Here is an 18,880-nt window from a genome sequence, read left to right as displayed (position 1 = left end):
TGGTCGATGAAATGTTTCCACATGACTTTTAACACAGAAAAAAAAAAAAAGGTTTCTACTTGACTTTTCCGGGGTTTTACTCCATGACACCTCTATTGAAGCTATCAGTGGCAAAGCACGGACTCTGAAACTGTAAAGTGGTGGTTTGTTTGTATTTAAGTTTTTTGGATGATGTGGTCACTCTTCAAACATTGCTTGTTGTTTTGCGGAGCAATCTGATTTTGGTGGTTACTGTTTTTTTGTCATTGTTTATAGTATTGGGCTAGATATTCGTGTTTCAAATAGTTTCTTGACATATTTTCCTTATATTTGTCATTGTAGTGGCTGGATTTTTCAGCATTTTCCAATAAAAAAGTTGTTTTCCTATAAGTGGTGAGAGAATTTTAAGCTGAATGAGAAAAGGCACAATTTCCTCATAACTGTTCATCTCGTGTGGCAGCATAAATAAATTTTCAGTATACTTTAGAAAGTAACATTTAATTCATGTTTGCCTCAAGGAAAGCATAATTTATCTACTTATCTCTCATTCCTGTTTTTTTTCTGAAAAAAGAAAACAAAAGATATCACTTTACTTTTCTCTGTTGCTAGTTGACAAAAGATTGCTTCTTCTGTTAGCACTATAAGTAATCTAGAAGGAGCCTCAAGTGGGTGAAGTTAAATCCTTTTCTGTTTTTGGTCGCATCTCCAGCATACTTTCTTGGTGGGGTTTGGTTTAAGTAATTTCTTGACTACTGACTATAAATGGTTTTGTGGGGTTCTTGTTTACATTGGTCTTGCTGATGTTAAAAACATCAATCGTGTTTTAAGCTATATGGAGAAGTATTTTATTTGCTCTGAGTGACTTATTTGAGAGCTGAAGAAATGAGCTGCAAATGTGCTTTACAAAAGTTTGTGTCATCACAGCCATATTTTTGCTTAAGCTAGCAGCCACCTGCTTGGTGCTGTGCGGCAGGCAATGAGTACTGGATAGCACAAATCCAACTTTAGGGTGTTTTTTTCTTACCCAAAATAAAGGGGCTTGACCAAGTACCAAGATAGAAAAAACTGAAAATGAGAGTGCTGACAGGGATCTGATATCTTCACTTGCATTTTCAGGATTATCCTTGAAGGTTGATTTCAACTATGGTCCAGTTGTGCGAGAGAAGCCACGTACTCTTACCGTTCGGGCAGGTAAGGCTGCTTTATGCCTGACTAAAAGGAACAGATCACGAAAATCACTTGCTCGGACTCATGGTTTCCGTCGGAGGATGAGAACTACTAGTGGAAGAGCAATTTTGAAACGAAGAAGAGCCAAGGGGAGGAAAATTCTTTGTCCCAAGTCAAATCCGAACAGTGGAAAACGGGCATGAGTAGAGAAGAATTGAGATCAAGCGTAGGGCTGTCCGCCTAGTCATTACATTCCAATCTTCTCCTGTTGGATTCCTTTTAAATTCTTCTATGGATCTGCATTATCATTTCTTTCTCAAATTTAGTTGTTTGTACTCCTAAATAGTAAGTTTTTCATCCCACACAGTCCTCTATGTTTAGCCTCTCCTTTAAATGCGTTGCAGGATGGCTAGAACCTTGACATTGTTAGCATTTTTTGCAGGGGCGACTTTCACTAAATTCATGTGATCCGAATCATGCATCCAAATTACAGGGGCAAGTGAATGGTTGACATTGAGACGACACTTTGTTGTTTTACCTGTGTCGATGAACCACACTAATGTCAGCTTGAACTAGCCCCTGATGGAGTGTTATTAGGAGAGTTTTGATATGCTTCTCGCATTCCCTTCAGATCAGAGGGGGGGGGCGGGAATGACTGTCTTCCTTTACATGAATGTCTCATTTGTATTTTCCCTTTGATTTGGGGAAGTGGAATGGAGCCGCCCTTTTTAATTCCATGGGAGCAGCGTATTCCAGCTTGTTTAATAAATAGTAGGATTGACAATAGTACTCGGTTCTATTTCTCTATTTCTATAGATGCTTCAGTTTATGGGAATTAGGATTGGATCTTCTTAAATGTATGAGACACAGGTAGTTCGTTCTCATTAACTCAACTTTTTGTAAGTAAACTTGTTCATTCACATTTGCTTGGATCAACCCTTAGCAATCTTTCTTTCTTCTTTCAGTTTTGTTGTAGCAAAAAATGAGAAATAAATCACAGAAAAATGGAGGGATAAGGTAATGAACATCTTATTACATTATGGGACCAATGTAATGAAAAGATTTTAGAGGGACAATGAAATCCAATTTCAGCTTATCCCAATTAATTCTCCTGTATTGCTTTCAACTCTTCTCTCTAAAACTAAAAGTGGGGGCCAATGTTTGACAAACAGAATCTGCAAGTTACAGTGCTCCAGAGTGCAGTATCTTCTTCTTCCATGGAGCAGCACATGGTGGGATTGCACCAGGCTGGGTCCTTAGTGGGTCCTTAGTGCCCACTATTTCTATGTTTCTATCTTGGCATGGTCTTGTCTTCTCAACCTTTTTTTTTTTTCTTTTGATGATCTTCAGCAGCCCAATCTTTCTGGGCAACTTTTACATCCCTTTTGCTGGGTAAGTTGCTTTATTCTCATATTTACTCCATTAGTTTACTGATCTAGGGTTTAGTGTTGGTTTCTTTAGGAATATATGCATTGTAGTTCTCAAAAATGCTACGTTATGTGAAGACAATCTCCATTGAAAGTGGAAGAAGGGTTAACACATTCATCTCTTCCATTCGTGGAGAACCTTGGGGTTCTACAAACTGTTCATCTCTGAAGGACTCTGGAGTCTGTACACCTTCCCATCCTCACTGTCTTAATCTTTAAAATGTAGAGAACACAAACCCAGGATATACCCAACTCTTTCCTTCTTTTCTTTAATCATTATAAAACAGTATTAAGTAATCCAATGCATAATCTAATAATTAACCCAGAAAGAGGAAGCTCAAAAACCATGTTTGGCTTCAAAGTCCAAACACCCAAAAAGTTTTTCATTCCTTAATCTCTTGAACTTGTAAGAAAAGATACAACATAAAATGGTGAGAATATTTGACATAGAAACTTCTGCAAAGTTGAAAGGTATCTCATCTGACAAACAGGCGACAAACAATAAAAATGAGCTCATAAGGCTGAACTACAAGTTATGATCATAATCTTTATTTTCTTTTCTCTTTTCCCAAAGCATAGACAAGTCTACAGGGTCTTTTAGTGCTCTTCCTCATGCTTTTGTGTGAGACTCATCCATGCTTTGTCAAGTGGAAATATTATAGTATCTTTTAATCTTGAGCATTCCCCCAAAAGGCCAAAACTGGGTATATAATACAGTCAGTAGTCATCATTTCATGCATTACTTTTGTTTTCTACTTTGATCTCTTATATTTCTGGAAGACCACAACTTCTCCACATTCTCTCTATCTTCTGTAAAGCTGATGATGAACTGTGCAATGGGTTGATCATTTGGGAGGAAACCCATGTGTGACATGTGCCACAACCCCCTCCAACCCAGAGATGGATGACAATATCTAGGGATTGAGAGCTTCATTCACATAAATTAATCACAAGTTCAGTTTTAATGGGTTCCAAAGTATCATGTACAATTCGAACTCCACGTGGCGAATCCCCCTTAGTGGCCGGCAATCCCTAAATATGGGCATTGAGAGATGCCACCACAGAAGGACTGATGAAGATTTGTCCTTGTACTCAGCTCAAACTTGGGTCAAGAGTCCCCAGTGATTGCAAAGGCGTTTAAAAAATGAGATATGAGAAGCTCCTTTGGTAGATCATAAAACAAATTTTATGTTTGTAAAGTGGGAGAGTCGGCAGATTTATGAATTATTAGTGTAGAGCTCTCTTAGCATCCAAGGGGAAGCATGAGCTAGAAGAAGAAATACACCTCAATCATCTGCTCAGGCGTATGTAGCCAGTAAAAAAAAGAATAGCTGGGATGTTTGCGATGTGAGAAAGAACTGGTGTGTGTGGGCTTGGAAGCTCTGAGAAGGATAGACAACATGATGAGCTGAATGATTTACTGTCGAGAAAACTGGTGTTTGGTTATGCTGTGGATGGATCGGATGGGTTTCATTTATGCTGTTCATGTGATTGATGGGGAATATATAACCTGGTCATATGAGCCATAACATCCACGAACTCGAACTGCATTTGTTTGCAGCAACTTTCTCTCTCAAGGATCCTTGGCATTTTTTTATTACTCTGTTACCCTTCTACGCTTTGCAATCAGATTCAAACTTTGAGACGTCAAAATAAAGAGCAAAAAACTAGATCGTGAGTCACAACCCAAGTCTCAAGGATTGATTTTCCCTGTCTGCCCGATTCTTTGGGGGTTTTTAGATAAAAGAAAGGAAATCGAGCTCCAGTAACTCCTTGCCTCAATCACTTATTGCTTTTAAAAAAATATATTGTGGCTTGTTATTTTGAACTGTGCCATCAATTGCAGTTTAGTTGCTTGTGATAATGCATGATTTATCCAAAAATATTTTTTAACTGATCAAATACGACAATTTTGTCGAAACTTTCGATTAAAAGTTGTTCTCTTTCTCTGTTGGTCACAGATTGTTGCGAGGGAAGACTAAAGTCTGCCATGTGGGTCCCTTCAGCGAGGAAAACGCCCGTGTATATACGTGGGCCGAAAACTTAGGTTTCCTGAAAATGGCTATTTGGCGTTTTGGCCTTTTGGTTGCAGAGCACCTGTCCCACTGCGATTCTGTGAAATCGAATTTTAACAGAGGTGAAATGAGGGTTCTTTAGATTCAGATCGGATCCAGCTGCATGTAAGTACAATGGGTCGTTCTAGTTATTATAGTCAGAGATTTGGATTCTGGAATAGTTTGTCCGAGAAAAAAAGGGGAAGGAATTTATTGACGGATACATGTTTTCCCAAGTTCCTTGACTCTTTACTCTCTTTGAGGTGGCTTGCGCGGGTTCCCTTCTGTTTCTTAAATCTTTGTTTTCCATTTCGAATGTTGGTTTGTGTTTCATCTCGGATTGAGTATGAAATTCGACGGCTATGGTTCTGTTATTGAGTGTTTTGGCATCTTGGCTACCTGTCTCTTGTAGTCTTTTTTCAGTTGTGGACTGGATTCGTTCTGCATGCCTTACAGGTTTTAATGGCGTGATACTTTCCGTCACCTTCAATTTTCTGTAGGTCGCAAGGGCTCTCTTCTGTTTAAAACTGGGATATTCTATGTCCCATTTATCAGTTCATTTCTGGTTCATCTTTCGCAGAGCATTCTGGGTGCTGGGCTTGGGACAGTTTTGGGGAGTGCTTTGATTTTTTCTTCCTTGATTTTTAGTCGATTCGTCTTTAGCAATGTGGTGTTCTTTCTAGCGAACAGTGAAAATCTCTTTCCCATGTTATGGACGCCATTGCTGTTAGGGGTTTCTGTATGTGTTAGTTTTCTCTATTTGTTTTTGCGTAATCCCTTGCAGATAGCACCACTTTTTTTGTAAGTTCTCTTTCTTTCAACTTTTGGATTGAGATTGGTAGGCGTTTGTGTGTAAGACATTTTTTTCAGAGTCGGATCTTTTGACAGAAAGACGACAATTTTTTGGATCGTTTATGTCAGATTAAAAAAAAAAAAGAATCTTTTATGTCTCTAATGCACCAGTTCTAGGGTTCCAATCTATTTCAGTAAGGAAACTTATATGTATTAACTGTTAAGCTTTTTTCTGGTACGCCTTGTTGGACTTCCTTTTCTGTGTTCTGTTGTTGGTGTTATAGAAATTTTGGTGGGTTTTGTGATCTTGAAACTAAATTTTAGTCCCTTATAGGGCTTTTGGCTTGCTTCAACCACGGTGTGCGTGAGAATTTTGGAGAAATTATCTTTGTTGGGTGTAGGAGTTCTGGGTGCTTCATTTTTAGTAGCTGCTAGAGTTTCCAAAGCTTGGGTAAAACCCAGTGTATCAGTATCCAGAGGATGGGATCACAAGGAGGTGGTCAACAGTCACAGTTTCAAAGTCTAGCCCGGCAAAGCTCTTTGTACAGCCTTACCCTTGATGAAGTTCAAAACCAGCTGGGTGATTTAGGCAAACCCCTTAGTAGTATGAATCTTGATGAACTTCTTAAGAATGTCTGGACTGCTGAATCAAACCAAGCTGGGGGGTTGGATATCGAAAGTGCATCTATTGGTGGTCCAATAGTAACCAACCCAGGTTTACAGCGCCAGAGTAGTGTCACACTAAATCAGACCCTGAGCAAAAAGACCGTCGATGAGGTGTGGAGAGATATTCAGCAAGGTCAAAGTAAGAATAAAGGACAGAGGAAAGTTCAAGAAATGCAGCCAACTCTTGGAGAAATGACTTTGGAGGACTTCCTGGTTAAAGCAGGAGTTGTAGCTGAGGGGTCAGAACAGAAACAAAGGTGTGAGGGTGAGCTGAAGGGTTTGGATCTCTCACAAGGAGTATGTAGTATAAGCCCTGCTGCACCCGTTGATACCTTGTCTGGTTCACAGAATTATTCACAACAAGCACCATGGCTACAGTATCACTACCAACAACAAGCACAACCTCAACAGCAAAGTTTGATTAATACGTATATGCCTGGCCGGCCAGTCCCTCAACAATTGTCTATCAGTCAGAATCCTCTTATGGATGTGTCATATCCAGAAAATCAAATGTCCATTTCGCCCCCATTGATGGGCACATTATCAGACACACAAACACCAGGGAGGAAAAGGGTTGCTCCTGGGGGTATGGGTGAGAAGACGGTGGAGAGAAGGCAGAAGAGAATGATTAAGAACAGGGAATCTGCTGCTCGCTCTCGAGCCCGGAAGCAGGTTAGTGTCTGAATTTTTTTATTAGGTCATCTGATGTCGTTTCTGTTTTATATTGATTATTTATTCATATGTGAATATTTTGCTCATTAATGTGCCAAAAACAGGCTTACACAAATGAACTGGAGAATAAGGTTTCCCGTCTGGAAGAAGAAAACGAAAGGCTCAAGAAACAAAAGGTAGATATTATTGTATCTGCTATCTTTGATTATGTTGTGAATAAACCATTCCGTTCTTCACTTGCGTTCAATTAGATTTAATTGGTTTCTCGTGGATTGGATGTTAGTGTTGAGGAAATAAGCTGGATAATCATTAAAAGCAGTAAATAAATGAACTAGAGATTGGCATAACCCTTGCCTATCAGATATGATCTCTTTGCAACCACTGTTTTGGCAGTAGTTATGTTGTGGAGTGCTCTAATTTTTTCTTTCTTTCTTTCTTTCTTTAATTTTTAAGCAAAAACTCTCTTCGTGGTGGCACATTGACCTCTACTTCTAGTTTTTCACTCTGTTTCTGAGTTATATTACTCTTATCCTCCTGATTCAATTTTGAACAATTCTGAACCATAATAGTTTTAAATGACGATGCCATGGCAGTAAAAACTGTATAAGGTTTGACAGAATTATGCAGATAGGAAGCCTGATTTTAGTTTAGATCCACTCCCCGCTATAAATTGTATTTAGGTTTATGAAATCAAATTCAGGATCCTGGTTGGTTGTGCATGTGCTGCTTTGATAAAATACAAGCAGAATCATCTTTTTCTGTTACTTGTAGGAACTGGAGAGGATATTGCATTGTGCACCACCCCCAGAGCCTAAGTATCAACTCAGACGAACAAGTTCAGCCCCTTTTTGAATCATGTTTATACGTGAAAATTTTGTAGATTTGGGGATAGTGGGCTTTTCTCCTTATAAAAGTTGTACTATTAAAAATGCTGGGTAGCTTGGTGTTTCAGAGCTTGGACACTACCTGTATAAGTTTTCGAATACATCCATGGAACACTATTTAAGAGCTGCTTTGCTTTTTTAAGCTGTTGAGTTTTCTTTGATATTTACATTTTATAAAGCCAGTAGTCCAAATAAGAAACGGGTAAGATTCTGATTGTTTGATGAGATGAAAAATCATTTACCATTTGGACTTCAGGTGTGAGAAGGAAAATACAAACAAATGAATCAGATATTATCATTTCATGGCACACTGGCAGTTTCCAAAAAAAAAACAAAAAAAGAGAAATTCAGTGTTTGTTGCCATTGTTGAAATAAACTGTGGCACTGAGCTACGAGGCATTTATAAGATCTTTACTCTGAGCCCTCATTATCAGCAAATATGAATCTGAGGTCCTCGTTATCTCTGTAAACTTGAACTAATGCTGCAGCTTTGTATGCAAACAAACCAAACCTGGCAGGGACAAGCTGCAACCACCCAAATGTTGACCAATTTTTTTCTAAACTCAGGTAGTTCAGTAGAAGTGATTGTGTATGTACAAAACCAATAGAAAAGTCAGGACCATCTACCTGGAAATCAAAAAAGCCACTGAAGAAATTATGTGAAAGTCCCCAAAGTCCATAAATTGCTGCAGGCATTACAAGCCTCGGTGATGAAAGTGCAAGCGCACTACCCCTCACTGTTTTTTCAAGGAGATTATTCAAGTCTTCACTTCTTATACCGATTCTGGTTTGCAGAGGCATACACATGGGGTTCAGTAGATTCTTAACATGTAAATACAAGTTTTCAATATATTTTGGCATAAGATTAAAGTTCTTATGAGATCGAAGACAAAAAGAAGATGTAGAGCTCACTTTTTTGGTTTCTTCTGCAAAAAAACCAGGGGAAAGGCTTCCTTGGATACACTGTCCACATGATAATAAAGCAGCTGGAGATATATACAACTACACTGCAAGTTGGTTAGGACATGCATAGAGAAAAAAGAGAAAATAACAGAAGCACAAAACAAATCTATACTGAGGACATGCATAGATTTTTAGTTTTGTCTCAACTATTTTTAGGTTAGTTAAACAGGCTGTCCATGAAAGATGGTGTATAGATTTTGCTCAATTTACCAATGATCAACATTAGTTGGTTGAGACCAAAGTGGTTCACAGAAAAAGAGGATTGACCATAGCTGACCCCAACAAATTTCAGACAAAGCTATGATATGACAATTGTGTCAGTATCATGGTTGCAGGACTCAGTGGGCTGGGAAATGGCCCTTGTATTTTAGGAATTCCCCCCAGGGCATTGCCCTGGGTCCAGCCTTGGACTTTAGGCAATCTAACTTGGATTTCTGAGAGTCCAAGTTGGGGAACCGTGGTCAGTATTAGTACACCACAGGACTATCTCTATCAACCTATTATTCAGTGTCTTGGGATCCAAGGTATCTCAGTTAAATTTGAAAGGACTTTTCTCAATGAATAATCAGCTATAAGTCACTTCAGGTCAGGAAAAAAAATCAACTAACCTGAAAACAACGCCGAGAGCATAGCTGATACTGGCCTGATTAAAAAAAGGGAAACATTTTAAGCAGCTTACTTGTATACTGAGTGACCCAAACCAGTAGAAACAAATCAAAACATTCGGGCATTTATTGGTTAAGAAGGCATTGATAAAAACAAGTGCACAGTAAGTATCTGAGCATACCTGGATAGATAAGGTTAATAGGCAATATCCACTGCAGGCAGCTCCAATGCCAGTAGTTAAAAGAAACAACTCCCTTTTCAGCTGCACACCAGTACAGAAAATATTTCAACTCTTGCCTAAAGAAAGTAAATAACTTTGGGTAAAACACAAACAGCTTACTACCGCGTCATATTTGAGAAAGTTTAGCCTCTTTCTTTTCTCACTGTCATTCTTCCAATTCTATCATCAACATGAAAACCAGTTAATGTTTTACAACATACAAACATTACCAACATGTGTATGACTGAGAACCTTCAGTCATAAATTTAAATTAACATATCAAGGATAACCACCTAAAGCAGACCTTAATATCATATTTCCTGTTATTAGGAGCAATACTGTGACCAGATATCCACTTGTGTGTTTGGGTCAGTTTCAAATGTCCCCCAGAGCTTTCAACTTCAGTGACCTGTGAAAATCAACGAAGGCTATTAGTTATTCAAAACTGTTGAGAAAAATATTTGGCCTTCCTCTAAAGGTCTAAATTATCTAACTAACTTCACATAGGACGACACTTTCAATGATGTAAGAAGTATTTAAAGTTCATTAATGGAGCAGAGGTCGTCACTATCAGCAGTAGTTTTACATTTTGGGAAAAAATCATCATAAATTTAATTCAATATGAAAAAGTAGGCTCATATGAATTTCACATGGTAACCAACCTCCTCAAGTCCCTGGCAGTTGTCCATTGTACTGGTTTCTGGTTTAATAAAACTTTGGTTCCTTGTCCAAGGTCTATCTGAAGCTTTAGATATGATATCCCCATTCAACTGTCTCTCCTTCAAGAAAATCTGCAAAATTTCTTCTCCGGCAAGGTCACTTTCTGAATAGAGACAAGGAAACCAATCATGTTCTACTTTCAACTCTATCCAGACTAAAGCAGCAAAATTGACGTTCAATTAATTTGAAGACAATCGTAACCAAAAGACTATCAGCTGATAAGACAATTAAACAATTCAAGCTACTGATCACCAATTCTGTTTCATGAAAATTGAACAAAGTAAATTGTGGCGATCAAAAATTGAGAGGCAGTTAAAATGATGAAGGCAGAAGGGCTGCTGACAGAGTAAAATGAGAGATGATACAGGCTCACTTTGTTAAGATTGGATAGGGTTGTAATGCGTTTTCTGCATAACTACTACTAATCTGTCCAAATCAATGAATGATCTATTGCGTTCGTTGAATTACAAGAAGAGTATACAGTCCACTGGCACGAGAGCTGATGGCTCAGTTTCTTAAAGCACAAGTTAGAGAATTAACTCATCTCATTCCGGTTTCTTCTACTTCAACTGATCAGAAACTCCTTGTTCTCTGAAATAAGAGTCTTCTCAACATGGCCAGAATAAGCATTCTATCAGCTCTATGGCTGCTGATTCACAGTCACTACTTGGTGGGTTAAAGAAACAGTTCAGTACTGTTCATGGGTTAAAGAAACAGTTCAATACTGCTCAGCATTAAAAAGGAAAGAAGCTAAAAACAAGCTCAAGTCTTCTGGAATAAGACTCCTGAGTGAGAATCTCTTTATCGCCTGAGTGAAAGCAGACAGAAGCACAGTTGACTGTCCTTATCCAGAGAAGAGACATTATGAACAACAAATACACTAGCAGTTTTAGAACAACATAGAATAAAAACAGTGTAAATGTTTGTCTACTTTAAAGGATATCACTTATCACAATACCCATGAAATGTGGATTTGATTAAATTGTTCAATCAGTTTCTGGAAAAACGAAAAAAACTCTTATTTTGTTTCCAGGGGCTGCCACGAGCAACTCAATTATTCATTATAACATTAGCTAATTCAGTTCACCAAAGCAAAATGTAGAAATACCCAGGGTTTTTTTTTTTTTTTTTTTTTTTTTAACGTTCAAAGATAAAATTGTCGTAAACTCAAAATGCCCCATACGGAAAAAAGAGGGAGCAAATGTTTCAATAGTAATGGGAATGTAATGTGCAGAGAATTGAAACGTAAAAACCAAACCTGTCAGTTTTTCTCAACTCCTTAAAAAAAAAAAAAAAAAAAAAAAAAAAAAAAAAAACTGAGACGAATTTAGTAACTCGAAATCACGGAAAGTAATTTAGATAACAAACCAGAGAGAGAACTTCTTAAGGCAGAAACTCGTGGAGATTTCCCGGGAGGACGACGAATATCATACAATGGGGAGATCTTAATATTGTAAGAACATGGATTTCTGAGGTCAGCGATGGTCATGCCGAACGACACAACACTAAAACGAGTGTCCATCTTTACACCTCAGTTGCTCATGGAAAGTATCCCGCAAAATATCTAATGCAGCAGTTCGGCGTATAGAACTGGTCACTATCTTCGTATCCAAGGACACTTGGAAAATCTTTGGTCGGCGAGCCAGACAACGAAGGGCATCTTGGGCAATTCCTCCGGTCGGTTCCTGTGGCAAATATCATTTTCCACAAGACGAGGATATCTTCGTCTCTTTAAAAAGGTTTTGAATATGCACTCCTCTTCTGGATTTACTCTGGTCTCGTATAATTAACGACCAGACGACGACAAGCAGTTCTAACCGGGAAAGACTTTTATTTTAAGCTCTATTTATATGTCATACGATTTTTATATTTTTTCATCATTTATAACTTTAAAATTCATTTTTTATTATTTTTCTTATTTATCCAATTATCGATTCTACACTTTGATAAATAGATAAATAAACCATATATTAATGTATAAATAAAAATAGAACAATATATAAAAGAGTTGATTATAGTCTTATTTACATGTAAACTAAACCAATAACCTCTTAAATGAAAATTAAATAATTATAATTATATATTTTAGTTATATAGGTCTCAAGGTACAAAGGGAACTGATTTGTGAATCCAAATGGTTCATTCATAAGACATCGAAATGATAACACAGGTAGTTAATTAATTCCATATTCAGAAGGGAAAGCATAACAGAAGCCAGTCAGAACTCAAGAAATTTGTTCATGGCTACTCAGAGAGAAGCAGACACAACTCTAGATAACTATTAAAGCTAAAATGAGTATTTTTAACCTTAGCCACCAAGGATCATGAGCCTTGATGAAGTCGGGAATCAAGCAAGGGTGAAGGGAAAAACCAAGTTTAGTTCTTCTTCATCCTCCTCGATTCCTCCTTACAGAGACCTTCTACAAAACGAGCATGTGGCTCCTCCGATGGAGCACCAGCGATCCAAGCAGGCAGTATGGAAGACATGACCGCATATGAGCTCAGAGGTGTCTCCTCGGAGTTGCATCTTAGAGATGCAAATAGCAGAGTCTTCTTTCTCCACCCTTCTTACTCTTCACCTGTATTTGTTCCTAATCTCCTCCTGACGACCCGAAAGACGGCCAGAACATTTAGCTTTTGCGTTCGGTAGTCGGAATGAAAATCTCGAATCCATCATGGAATGGGTGCTGACAAAGAAGTAGAGTTGGGCCACAACGGACCGGATGGCGGACATGGAAAGACGCATTAGGGAGAGGAAGAAGAGTAGAAAGAGAGGGATAAGAGGTGGGTAGACAGAAAATACGGAGGCTTCCATGCCAGAGATCGATTCTAGCAGAGTGGACTGAGGTGGCTGGGGTGCTCATTCATCTTATAATTTGCTAGATATCTGCTAGAAGAGGACCACAACTGTGACATTCAAGGGATGATACTAACGGCAACTTGATTCCCCTATTAGAACCACAAAATGGTAAAGAGCCGTTGACCTCTGTCGTCGGGGAGGAGGAGTCGAGAAGACGAACCAGTTAAAATTCAATTTCTCATTCTTGCGTTTACAAAATACAAGTTAGGGTTTTATACAATGAAGAGGGGTAAAATGGTAAAAACACAAATATTACAAAATAATAAATTAATTAACTAATAGATTACATTCTAATATTTCCCCTCAAGGTGGCTTGTAAATGTCTTTGACAGCCATGTTGGAAAATAAAGAAAAAAGGTGGGTAGAAGGGAGAGGTTTAGTAAACATGTTGGCTAGCTGGTACTGAAAACGAATGGGAAGTAACTTGAGGACTCCCGAAGTAACACGTTCACGAACTTGATTGTCGCAGTATAGTAGCGCAGGAGAGTCAACTTTGACTTGAAAATCTTGAAGAAGTTGCTATAACCAAATAAGTTCACTTGCAGTGGAAGAAAGAGGTCTATATTCAGCTTCGACGGAGGAGCGAGAGACGGTGGTTTGCTTTTTGGCCTTCCAAGAGACTATAGAATCACCAATAAATATGCAAAAACCAGTAGTAGATCGGTGAGAATCAAGACAGGAGCCTCAATCAGCATCAGAAAAGGCCTTTAAACGAACCGGAGCACAAGCATAAGAGTAAGCACGCATCTGCAAGGAAGAAGTAGAGGAAAACAATAACCCTTGGCCAGGACTGTTCTTGAGATAACGAAGCAGGTGATGCACTGCCTTGAGATGCAGAAGACGGGGTTGGGCCACAAATTGAGTAAGCTTGTGAACAGAAAAAGTAAGGTAAGGGCGAGATAAAGTAAGGTAAAAAAGTTTCCCAACAAGCCGCCTATAATGGGTTATATTAGGAAGGAGGTCACCGTTAGTGGCATTTAAACGAAGTTTGGGATCCATGGGAACATAAGTTGGTTTATAAGCCAAGTAGCTTGTGTCTTCAAGTAATTGTAAGGTATAATGGCGTTGGGAAAATATTATACCTTGCTTGGACTGAGCAATCTCAAGACCAAGAAAGTGCTTGAGACAACCAAGATCCTTGAACTTAAACTGAGTATGCAGAAAGTGTTTGAGCTCAGTAATAGCATGAGAGGAAGGACCAGTAAGGATGATATCATCCACATAAACCAATAGGGCGACAAAGGAGGAGCCATGACCTTTTGTGAAAAGAGAGTAATCGGATTTCGGTTGAAGAAAACCAAAGGTGATTAAAACGTGAGAAAATTTTGAGTACCATTGGCGCGAAGCCTATTTGAGACCATAAAGGAACTTGTGAAGCTTGCAAACTAGTTTGTTGTGAGAGGAAGATGACTCCCCTTATCGAAAGTAGCCAAGAGGGAGATCCATATAGATTTCTTAAAAAAGATCACTATGTAAAAACGAGTTATTGACATCAAGTTGAGCTAGATGCCAACCATGGGAGGCAACAAGAGCAAGAAAAACCTTCACAGTTACTAATTTGGTTACTGGAGAAAAAATGTCGACAAAGTTCAAACCTTCTTGTTGGGTATAGCCTGTAGCTACCAAACGAGCCTTATGTCGCTCAAGAGAACCATCAGAGTTAAGTTTGATTTTATAAATTCATTTGCATCCAATGGTATGTTTATCAGGAGGCAGAGGAGTGACGGTCCAGGTGTTGTTAGCTTCCAAAGCGGCCAACTCGTCACGCATAGCCAACCTCCATTCAGGACACTTCACTGCTTGATGATAGTATTGAGGTTCAACCTGAGAAGAAAGACTGAGCGCAAAATGTTTGTGGGAATCAGAAATGGCATGGTAAGAGATGGAGTTAGAGATTGGATAAGGCTGAGAGAGTGAAACAGATGGAGGAGAGCCAACAAATAAATTACAGTGATAATCCTGCAAGTAATGAGGTGGATGAATCTTCCTAGTAGATGTGCGAAGAAGAGCACCAGCGGATGAGGATGGAATAAATGTGGGAAGATCATGAGGTGGAAGATCATCAACTGGAATATCAGAAATAACGGGGGAATCAGGAATAGGGGAAGAATTGAGGTCGAGAAAAGGATGAGCTTGGAGGGAAGAGTGAGGCATAACTAAATCAGGAAAATGGATCAGTAAGTTGATCTGAACTTGTGATAGTATGGAAAGGGAAAACTTCCTCATGGAGCACGGCATCTTTGGAAAGGAAAACCTGTTTGGTCTCCACATCATAAAATTTATAACCTTTCACACTAGCTGGATAACCAAGAAACACACAAACCCGAGCATGAGGGTGAAACTTGGTACGATGAGCAGCTAAGATGGAAACAAAAGCTAAATAGCCAAAAACGCGGAAGAGGAAATAATCAGGAGATGTGTTATAGAGCAAATGGAAGGGGGTGTTATGTCGTAAGAGAGGAGAAGGAGTTCTATTAATTAAGAAAGCCGTAGTAAGAATACACTCGGTCCAAAAAGGGACGGATATGCGGGATTGAAAAAACCATAGATCGAGCCACATTCAAAAGGTGTTGATGTTTTCTTTCAACAACCGAGTTTTGCTGAGGCCTTTCAACACATGAAAACTGGTGCAAAAATCCTTGAGTTTGAAAAAATTCAACAAAGGATAACTCAGGTGCATTATCAGATTGAAAAACCTTGATTTTGGCATTAAACTGCGTAGAAACCATGTTAAAAAAATGCGGTATCACTGAGACAACATCAGATTTAGTCTTCAATAGATAAATCCAAGTAAATTTAGTACAATCATCAATAAGAGTTAAGAAAAAATGATGACCAGTATAAGAAACAGTTTGATATGGTCACCAAATATCACAGTGCACAAGATCAAAAAGACATGGTAACAAATGATTATGAGATTCAAAAGATAATCTACGTTGTTTAGCTAGAGGACAAATATAACAAGGATCGGATTTATATAATCTAGTTACATCACAGTTTAACTGATCCTTCAAAAAAATTTCTAGCAGAGTGGACTGAGGTGGCTGGGGTGCTCATTCATCTTATAATTTGCTAGATATCTGCTAGAAGAGGACCACAACTGTGGCATTCAAGGGATGATACTAACGACAATTTGATTCCCACTTCATTATTTAATTTTCTTTTAGCCTCTCATGAAACAAATTCAGGGGTGTTAATTCATGGAAGAAAGTTCTAATTCCTTCTCATCTATAGTTATGGGATTAAGGTAGGAGTACTGAAGTATGTGGGCCAATTGAAATGCCCCTGTTTTCTCATCCTTTCGATACATCCAGAGAGGGGATTGAGTCCCATTGATCCGCTTGAACCTACCTGACCAATCTGAGGAGTCAAGTAACGCAAGTTTTAACGAGAGTTAAACCATGAAGAAAGGGGATTTTCGTATGTGTAAGCTTCGACTGCTTAGGTAGTGCCACATCATTACGTCACATATGCACTCAAAGAGTCCTACGCCATGTCGCTCATCACGTCATTAGCAAGTCACATCTTTCTTTACATAGGATGACACGTTATTGAATACCACATAAACCCTTCACGTCAATTTGCCTTTTTTTTTCCTATTTTCTTTTCATGATTGATTTAAGTTATTTTGTAATAATTTTTTTAAAAATATATTAATTTCTGGTTTTAAAAATCTTACACATTTCATTTCATTACCTTCACTTTAATATAATATTTATTATTATTATTAATTATTTTATTTTTTAAATATATTTTATACTTTAATTATTTTATTTTAAGATATTATTTAATTTAATACAATATTTAGTAAAAACTAATTTAGTTTTCAAATTCTTATTTTTTGGTACAAATATTCTACCTTTTTTATAATAACAAACATAAAATTCGTATATTAACTAATTCAAAAAAATTATTCTTACCTATTAAACACCTATTATTATCGATTTAAATTTTTATTTAAAAAAATATTTTGATTTTAAAAATCTAACTCATAGGTACACTTTTATTACCTTATATTTAATTTTTATTTAAAATAATAATTTATTTTTAAAAATTTTATTTAGATAATAAAAAATTCAAAATTTTTTATTTTTTATAAAATAAATCTTATTTTTTTAATATTATTTAAAATTAATTAAATACTTTTAAAATATTTAAAATTAATTAAATACTTTTAAAATATTTAAAATTAATTAAATACTTTTAAAATATTTAAAATTAATTAAATACTTTTAAAATATTTAAAATTTTAATTTAAAAATATTAAATATATTTTTAAAATATTTTTGATGATGTGGCTTTTGGATGATGTATCGGGTGACATGGCATAAGATGCTTCAAGTGCTTATATTACATGGTGATGTGGCACCATGTAAGCGATCAAAGGCTTACATGTCACTTTGACTATACACATGTGCACTTGACTGATCAAAGTTGAGTATTTATATAATTAAGTTTAAAAGTTAGTTATCTATGTTATTATCATTTTTAAAAATTAGGTAATATACTAAAATTCCCTTTACCAAAGGAAACTAAGTTCCTTGTTAGGGGCGTTATGATATCAGACCTGTTACAAGAGAACACAGGTCATAATGGTATAGCATCATTTTACCTCTTTGAAACATAAAACTCTCTTGGGTCCTGTGAATGGACCACTGAAAGTCAGTAACTTATTCTAAGGAATCTGATCTTGCTCTATAGGACGTACAGGCAACGTTCAAGTGATCAAGTGGCCTCATACATGGGACTAATCTACTAAACATGTTTCATTCACTAAGCAACACCCTTAATAGAGTTCTTGTGGTTAGTGCGTAGCCAAGTTTCGGCCCTCTATTGGTGCTAGTTTCCTTCTGGTGCTACGAATTTAAACATCAGGCCGTACCCCCACGATGTTATGAGATATGAAAAAGACTGTTTTAGAGGTGCTTAGAACTACTAAAATAGACCCTTATATGCATTCTCACCATGATATCCACGCCATAGTTAATATAAACAGTTTGGTTGATTGAGAATCTGAAATTTTTGGTTTTAGGTTGTTTGATCGACAATCTGATCAAAATTTGAGAAAAAACGTGTTTTGGTAGGTAGTCCAATCCTATTAAATAATTATAATTGTTGGATCAGTACTCATTTTCATTAGATGTGGCTGGAGATCGACCATGAACACCTGATAAGCAGCCAAAACAGTAATTGCAGAAGACCCGACAAACTTCAAACGTAACGTTGATAGATGGAAGAACGTAAAATAAACGCATTTCTTAGATAGTTTTCAGCAGATACAATTGAGCAATACTAAGAACATATGCGATCATTCTCCCAGCTCCTCTGCTGCATACACTTTTTATTGCTGATTACATTCTTCTTCCGAGGGAGAGTCGTATTAACGATTGAGATTTATACAGAGGCAATAATTCAATCATCGTAACCACCACATATCACGTTCTGCTCTGGTGGTTGCTAGAAAAGCCGTGTAGTTGAGCACGATCACTTCATCTGTCTTTTCCGTTTCTCCATCTATGGGCCTTTCTTCTTTTCTCTCCTCGTTGCTTTCACTCTCCAATCTCCTGCGAACTGCGTGCCCACAACCTTCCCTAAACTGGGTTTTGGCCAGAAGGGTGAAAAGGATTGAAGTGCCCAAGAAAAGAAGGAGGAGGGGAACCGAGAATGCTAGCGCTGAGACTGCCATGGTTGAAGAGCAGAGGCAAGTTCCGGCGGAGAATATGGAAGAGACCGCAGAGACAACCTCCCAGTGGAGAATGTGGAGAAGAGCAGAGAAGTTCCCACCGGAGAATGTGGGAGTAAAGTAACAGAAGAGATGATTATATAGGTTTTGGACGTGAATAATTTTCTTCCACGTGTTGTTGCTTTCA

General features: G+C 37.7%; 2 protein-coding genes across 2 annotated transcripts; one reads left to right on the top strand and one right to left on the bottom strand.

Moving 5' to 3' along the window:
* Window positions 1–4,618: 4,618 nt before the first annotated feature.
* Window positions 4,619–7,783, top strand: LOC137955732 (ABSCISIC ACID-INSENSITIVE 5-like protein 2). The gene is made up of 4 exons (XM_068802829.1): window positions 4,619–4,753; window positions 5,754–6,757; window positions 6,862–6,933; window positions 7,529–7,783. Exons 2-4 carry the CDS (start codon window positions 5,900–5,902, stop codon window positions 7,607–7,609), a joined length of 1,011 nt encoding a protein of 336 aa, XP_068658930.1. The 5' UTR covers window positions 4,619–4,753; window positions 5,754–5,899; the 3' UTR covers window positions 7,610–7,783.
* Window positions 7,784–7,999: 216 nt separating this feature from the next.
* LOC137955119 (uncharacterized) lies at window positions 8,000–11,665 on the bottom strand. Its single transcript, XM_068801990.1, has 8 exons — window positions 11,519–11,665; window positions 10,165–10,253; window positions 9,554–9,610; window positions 9,392–9,472; window positions 9,213–9,247; window positions 8,554–8,643; window positions 8,269–8,425; window positions 8,000–8,166 (listed from the first exon to the last, which is right to left on the bottom strand). The coding sequence occupies exons 1-8, from the start codon at window positions 11,637–11,639 to the stop codon at window positions 8,053–8,055; spliced, it is 744 nt and encodes a 247-aa protein (XP_068658091.1). The 5' UTR covers window positions 11,640–11,665; the 3' UTR covers window positions 8,000–8,052.
* Between the last annotated feature and the right edge of the window lie 7,215 nt (window positions 11,666–18,880).

Source organism: Aristolochia californica, unplaced genomic scaffold, assembly GCF_029961685.1.
Source record: "Aristolochia californica isolate CCGP_79_NKW_82.1479 unplaced genomic scaffold, dmAriCali1.0.hap1 SCAF_2, whole genome shotgun sequence".
Classification (NCBI taxonomy): Eukaryota; Viridiplantae; Streptophyta; class Magnoliopsida; order Piperales; family Aristolochiaceae; genus Aristolochia; species Aristolochia californica.
The sequence above is the reverse complement of the archived record's forward strand: the minus strand, read 5'-3'. Positions and strand labels throughout refer to the sequence as shown.